Source organism: Aricia agestis, chromosome 5, assembly GCF_905147365.1.
Source record: "Aricia agestis chromosome 5, ilAriAges1.1, whole genome shotgun sequence".
Lineage (NCBI taxonomy): Eukaryota > Metazoa > Arthropoda > Insecta > Lepidoptera > Lycaenidae > Aricia > Aricia agestis.
In genome coordinates, this window is record NC_056410.1 from 9,799,360 (window position 1) to 9,807,414 (window position 8,055).

The window sequence follows — 8,055 nt, forward strand, 5'->3', positions numbered from 1 at the left end:
AAGCGAGACAGACAGACAGACAGACAGACAGACAGAGATACTTTCGCATTTATAATATTAGTATAGATTACTACCCTTGGCCCGCATTGGTCGGTACCGCCGCAAAAGCTACGTCTCGCAATTTTTAAATATGTAATATTATATTCATTTAAATAATATGCTGAAAAGGGCCATATAGATATCTATATTAAATCAACAATGTATTTAAAGTGTTTACATAATTGAATAGGGATTAATGCCGTATTGGTTAAAACTTAAAATCGCTTCGAAAATTAGCTATTATTTTGTCGTTAAAAGTAAATGACAAAAAACTGTTATTGTGGGATATCCATATGAGATAGACATATTATACCATCGCGGAGTTTTATGTAGACCTTTTTATTGTGTACAATACTTAGTCTTAGTACATTATTTTGATAAATCTCGTAGGGTTCAGCCTGCGTTTGCAATGTAAGCGGAAAAACAGTGAAAGAAAAAAGCGGAAAGACGGTCAGGCATTAATTGACGAGAACAGGCTGCATTTAAGAGTAATTTATTCCAAGCAATTGATGGATCACTTATAATATTTAGCCCCGAAGTGCGTCAACAAGTTCGTTAGCGAAAGTAGATTTTTCAGACGAGTTGTTTGACGTATTAAATTGACTAATCCACGGGTAATCCGTTTACCACGTGCTGTCGAACGCTGAACATTGAAGTGACTGACCAGTCGCTTTTTCATTGAATAAGTATGACGTTAAATATAACTGTAATGGTCACGTTTTTGCCCTACAGAAAACTTGAACAACGTCACGCTTACGTTATTCGCGGTGAATGATGGTGGCATAAAACATGTGGCACTCCGCACTCCGCACTACCACACCTATATTAAGTCTTCTGCTGAATCTTGGGTCAATGCTCAGGCTGTCTGCTCAGAAGTTTTAATTATTGCATGATACAATTACTGATAAGATTACAGTAGCTACCATATAAGACGAAACCTGTATATTTTTTAACCTTCCAGTCGCGATGCAACAATTTTGGGGCGGTGCATCATGCTGCATGCACTACGTAATACTCGATCGATAATCACAATCGTAATAAAATTAAATTAAGAAATTTAAAAAAAAACCCCGCCAAACAACTTTAAAAAGTACTTAATGAAATAATATTTGACTTTTGAGTATAAATAATTCCTAACTTATGTAAAGTTATATTTTAGTCCATAATTGTTGTCACGGTCTGTCGGGGGAACCGCCAAGTAAACTCGTTAACAGCAACTTTTGCATTTTGTATCGGCAAGTCGCTGATTGTCTCGATTCGGTTGGCTGTGACCTGACCCTTAAACTATACGTGCGGTCCCCCGACACACCTTGACAACAATTATGGACTAAAATATTACTTTATACTTAGGAATTATTTAATCTCAAAAGTCAGTAAATATTATTTCATTACTTTTTAAAGTTGTTTGGCGGGGGTTTTTTTTAAATTTCTTAATTTAATTTTATTTAATGCTTTTTAAACTTGTGTTGGTTATAGTTCAGAATAATTCCTATCAACAGGATAATATCCCAATGAATACCATCCATGAATGTCCTCTTGGATGAGGTCGTCAATATGAGCCCAAACATGAAACCTCCACTTAGTGTTCATACGGCTCTCGGCCCCTATAGAATCCAGGTGATGCTGCAGCAGCAGCATGCAAATATTTACTGTTTATCTGCGTCTTATTAGTTGTCGCAATTAAAATAAGCCCAAACACGAAAACTCTGCTCCAAGTTGGTGAGGAGTTGGGTATCCTATTGATTACCAGGTGATGCTGCAGCACCAGATCAACTTTCCATTAATGTGTATATATTCATAAATGTCACAAACTAGAATGCAAAATATAAAACCTATCAAACGACGGCAAGTTGCTAATCGGGCTTTCGCGAACCAGATAAACCGTGATTTTCCAGCACTGAGCAGGCTGATTATGATGAACTATGGCTAGGAACACTCTCGATCATGTCAGCTTTCAAACAAAAAAAACTAGATCAAAATCGGTCCACCCGTTTGGATGCTTCGTTGCCACGGACAGATATACACACAGACAAACAGAGAGACAGATAGACAGACAGACAGACACGTCAAACTTATAACACCCCTCTTTTTTGTCGGGGGTTAAAAATAATAAAATCGGCCCATTCGATTGACAAGTTTAAATTGTAGCTAGAACGTAAGTGAATCACGCCGCTATCACGCCCACTGAAAGCGGTGACGCGATGTACCTAGTAACGGTATTCGGTGTAAATAACGTGTATTACTATTTCGTACATTTTAGGACTAGACTTATGCGTCATCGGCCGTCTCGGAGCCCAGCCTCGGTAATAATGTCTACTTAATAATAATGACACTGTGCATATTTACCTACTTCTCTTATTAATTAAAACAGATGTTGCTACCTTCTCACCTAAAAAGTTACATCCTATAAAAATCCCTGGGTTGAGCTCCTATAAAAAGTATCCTTATTATTATAAGGGTGCCCTTTCCCTGTGGTCTATAATTCTAATAGCAATTTAAAAAATTTTACATTTTTACAAAATCAACTTACATATAATAATTGGCTAAGATGATAAATTCCCTAAATATTTTGAAGCATTTCTATCATAGTTTCTTTATAAAACAATAAACGTAAAAGATACATATTTTCAGATACTCAAATCACAAACACAGATATTCATATCAAATTGAACCATAACAAACAGAAGGTTAAGGTTGGCACACCCAAGTCAATCTTGAATAACAAGGTTTTTTGTTCCATCAATGAGTCAAGTTTCTAGGAGACACAATATATTTCATTACCGTACATCAATGTTTTCAAATTATATCCTCAAATGGGAACTTTGTAACCAAAAGCTGTGATATCATTATTTATCTTCAATACAACATGGTATGAGTATAAATTTTCAACAAGTGACATTTAACAAGTTCATTTTCATGGCTAACCACAGCCAAAAATGGTTCACCTCAAGTACACTATACATACATACAACATAATGCCCATGAACATGGAATTTAAACATCTTAGAATATCCAAATTGGAGTTGGTTGGAAATATTAAGTTTTTAAACTTTTTAACCTATTAGATAATTTTTAGTAACATATTAATACTGTACTCAATATATTATTACAAGACATTGTAAGTGACTGTAATGCACAAATGGTAAAACAATTGTAGTTGCTGGCAACATCTAGTTTTACTAGCTAAAAGCCGAGCTTTGTGAGGGCTCACGTCATCACACCTTGACTGACTGATGAAAACACATAAACATAATATAAATTACTATGTTAAATCAGAAATCAATAGGCGTGCCGAGTGATAGTTTTTCTGTAAAGTTGTATACCATAAAATGTACAGGTTGTGGGATATACTAGGGCTCGCTTCGCTTGCCCCAATTATATATTAATTCCTCGATCGTGGATTTGTGGAAATCTATTGTTACCAAGGTTGAATGTGACCGCTTGGGAGTTGAAGCACTTACATACTTAACAAATTCACATTCTCTGGTTTTTTTAAATGATACTGTTATTTTGTTCAAGAAAATGTTCAAATTCGTTTATGAGTACTGAGTATGAAGCCTATTATAATAAATCTGACACAATTAGGTAATGTTTTTTCTATTTCCAAATTACTAATTCCTCTTTTTGTTACACTTGATCACTTCATAAACTTTGTGTATTTAAAGAGATAAAACAATGCAACTTATAAAATCTTATTAATTTCTAATTGGAACTTAAACTGATTAGGAATTAAGTAATGAAAATTTATTGTTTTTTTAAAAATTAGAATTTGAGTCTTCCTAAACGATTTTATCAAGGGACCAAATAAGTAACGTATAGCAAAAAAAAAAAACAATTATAAAATAGAGCAGCAAAAATAACATTTAGCGAATCAAAGAATACATTAGACATACGGCGGTGGAGACGTATTCAAGTTAGTTTTCACCGGAATTTTATCGTCGTTGTTTGAGTCTGGACATAATATAAAAAGATTCCTACCTCACCACTACGAGCAGCAGGAGAATTTTCTTCGATTTCGTATATAATGTGTGGCAAACCGGCTTCACTCAGTAATGAAAATCCAAATCCTAGGTTGTCACAACGATTCAGAACTACTAGTCTTTCGTCAGCCATATTCAGTACACAGCAGCATTGGATATTATTCTTGAAAAGCTTTCACTATTATCACTTTTTACGTCTCCATCAGAACGAAATTGTTAAACTACATAAATAAAATAAAAACAGTGAAGAAAAAATTCATAACTACACCGTACGACAGCAAACGCACCCAGCCAAGGCGACAATAGACAATTTTTTTTTTATCTTTATCCAAATTTTTATTTTTTAGACACAAAGATCTTAGCTCGCAAAATGTCTGTCAAGAAAGTCAAGAAATTAAGAAGTGGCAACATCGTAGTGTCACCCCTTTCAAAAAAGGGATTTCGAAAAAAGGGATGACATGGGGATGACACTACGATGTTGCCACTTTTTAATTTCTTCACTTTCTTGACTGTCATATATAGTCTGTCAAGAAAGTGAAGAAATCAAAAAGTGGCAACATCGTATTGGGTATGACACACTGATCTCTATAATACACTGGACAGGCTATGCCATACAAAATGACAGCTATTTTTTGTGCCGATTTGAAGCGCCGCGGTGAGCGTACTGGTAACTAATTACATAGAAAATTATAACCGCCATTTGCAAAATAGTAGTTCCAAGTACACTCACTACTGCTTTCACATAGCAATCAGCGCCAATATGGCGACTTTCAAATAGGAACATTTTATTGATAGCGATCGCCTATCCAGTGTAATATAAAGGTCAGTGGGATGACACTACGATGTTGCCACTTTTTAATTTCTTTACTTTCTTGACAGGCTATACTTACAACATAGAGGCCAGAAGATGGTTTTTGTTGCTCAGTGCTCATAAGTTTCCATATTAATTTATCGTTTTAATGCAAGAAAACTGAAAATCCTTTTTGCTATAATACTTTACTTAGTACTTAGTAGGTACTTAAAATGGTTCTGAAAATCGTATTATTTTTTCTTTAGTAGGTGGGTTCGTCAGATTAAGGATATAGGTAGATGGCTTCTTAACTCGCCAGCGCGTGGCCATTTTATGCTTGTGTGCAATTGACCTAGTGTGCGTGTAGGGATGGCAGACCATAAACTTATCATGCATAGACCAACAAAGAGTGCGAGAGAGAAGAAAATCCTTTATGGAATTATAACAAGATGAAAAGAGAAAGGCAGTCTAATAAAAATTGTAATAACTTTTAATTGACAGGTCGTCATAAGTCGTCAATCGTTTTTATGCCAATATATTGTTGAATTTGTTTGTTATTTTTAATAAATATTATTATATTTAAAAATGGTTACTTGTTCTGTACTTGATTGCAGTGTAAATCATAAGAATAATCCTGAAAAATATACATTTCACAGGTACATGTACATGTACATGACGACTTCGGTGGCTCAGTGGTGAGCGCGTTGGTAGCTCAAGCCGGGGTTCGCACGTTAGAATCCCGCCGACGGAAAAAAAAAGTTTTCAAAGTTCCTGGGTCATGGATGTGTGTTAATATAATATAATAATATAATATCTATGGACGCTTCACACCACGTCAGTCTGGCCCCGTGGTAAGTACCTGAAGGACTTGTGTTACGGGTACCAGACAACGTAAATATATTTAATACTTTTATATTATAATTATATATAAGATTTTTTTTTATTATATTATACACATATTTAAATTAATCTTCATGTCCTAATTGCTACGATGTGTTTATTTTTGCTCTATTCTGTCTTTAGCTCTCTATTTCAAATAAAATATTGTGAATCCTCCCTTTTACTTTCATATTTTGCGTAACTAAAGTTACTATTGTTCTTAAATTACTCAAATTTTGAAGAAAAAATTTTCATTAAATTTTTTTACATATACGCTAGTGCTTTTGAGTGCTTGAATCAAATTAATCGATATGCTTATCGATATTTTACAATAACATAAAACTAAAATAAAAATCATTTACCTTTATATTTATCACCTTAAAAAGGACATATTATCTTATTTTAACGATTATTTTTAAGTAATAATTATCTTTTAACATACCTAGTATAAAATCAAGGTTTCACAGATCAGTCACTTGAATCTAATACTCATTGAATGCAGCTTTCAATAATATAATAGACAGTTCTCTGACAGAATAGGTATAACTGCAACTTATATTATACTTATTAATAGGACTGGTAGTAGGTACCGACTTCAAAATTATGAAGATTGAGAACAGAAATACTGAGTACAGAATAAGGATTATTTAATACTTTTTAGTTCATTTAAGTATAATATTACTATTGTCTTTACCTTCAAATCGGTTCACAAACGGCGGAGTAATCGTTGAACATACATAAAAAATATATCCACAGCCGAACGTCTAACCTCCTCCTTTTTGGAAGTCGGTTAAAAATAATGGTAATAAAAAGTATTAGGGAGTGCCTCCGCTGCCGGCGCCGGTTGCCGAAATGGCTGCCGGCGCCGTTTTCCGAACTCCGAAGTTTGCCGAAGTCACGCGATGTTTGCCGAATAGGCTGCCAGCGCCTATTCGGCAAACATCGCTTGTCAAACAAAATAATGATCAAAAACATCAGACTTGAGCTAAATGACTATGAAAAGTACAAATAATAAGGTCATAATAATTGTAAGGATGCATAATTATTTGAATCCTTCGATCGGGGATTCTCGGAAATGCTATTGTATTCTATTGTTGTCGCGATCACTGGTGCTCGTATGGGGCTTGAATCTTGGATGGGTTAATGGTGGTGATGATGAAGATGCTGATAAATGTGATCTGCATAGTAGCATTTAAATACAATATCTTTGCTTCTTTAAACAACGCTGAAACTCTCTAACATGTATAAGGAATCTGAAGTTTACATTCGGAAGTATACCACGGAGTTTATAACTGTAGCTGTGGTGCAAAATCTTACTTTTTGGTAGCTAAAAAAGATAGCTAAGGTAAAGCTAAGCTAAGAAAATGCATCACAAAAAACTAAAATATCCACAGCCGAACAAATAGGTACCAAACCTTCACCTTTGGAAGTCGGTAAAGTAGAATATATAAATTGAGATTATAATTATTATTTCTTTTTAAAATTTGTGTATCGGCACTGGAACCTAGCGCTTTACGCATTATCACCGGCTCCCATTTTGAGTGCCAGCGCCGGCAGTCGTTGTTTTATATCTCGGCTGCCGGCAGTATACTTACCGTGGTTCCCATTATTGATATTTTTGGGAGCCGGCGCCGGCAGCGGAGGCACTCCCAAAAGTATTATGATATTTTATGATATGTATTTAATTTAAGAATAAAATATAATATACTATGTGTGTTGTTTACTTTCAACGTTTACTTTCAATGCAGCAATGTAAGGGCTGATTTACCAGATAGATTTTACCTGAGTAATAAATAAGTAACTTTATAATGTGTTATGTGTATATTATTTACCCCAATAAGAACCTCGTGTCATTTAGTTATAACATATTCGACGAATGACGATTGAAAAATCATTCCAAACGAAAATGTGTATCTACTTTTCAATCGTCACCTTTTTGCCAATTAAAATTTATGATTCCTAATTTGAAATACAAAATCTGTCAAAGTTGCATATTATTTATTTCTTATAGAAAATCAGGTAAAATAACTCGAACAGACTAAGCTATCGATAGCAAAATACTATAGTATCGATAGTAAAATATACATCACTAGCACACGCACACATTGACAGATCAAAAATGGTCACGCATTTTCGGGTTGTCAGGTGGTTTATACGACAGTATATTATAAGTTTATGTGGCAGACCGACTCCTTTGTTATGTTCTACTCATAAAGTTAATATACCTAGCGGAATAAAGCAACAATCTCGAGCTGTCAAACGAAACCGAAATTGGTTTCATCTGTGTGTAAAAATATGTGTACGTATACACTTACACAAGCATGATTGAACATGATTTCTATGAGATTAAATTGTCAACGTGCGGCA

General features: G+C 34.5%; 1 protein-coding gene across 3 annotated transcripts in view; it reads right to left on the reverse strand.

Annotated features, from left to right (window-relative positions):
- LOC121727321 (PH and SEC7 domain-containing protein) overlaps nt 1–4,309 on the reverse strand; it is a 37,246-nt gene extending 32,937 nt beyond the window's left edge. For all 3 annotated transcript variants that reach the window (XM_042115086.1, XM_042115085.1, XM_042115084.1), the window contains exon 1: nt 4,018–4,309. In XM_042115086.1, the coding sequence (XP_041971020.1) occupies nt 4,018–4,152 (135 nt within the window). In that variant the 5' untranslated portion in view covers nt 4,153–4,309. The remainder of the gene's footprint in view (nt 1–4,017) is intronic.
- Between the last annotated feature and the right edge of the window lie 3,746 nt (nt 4,310–8,055).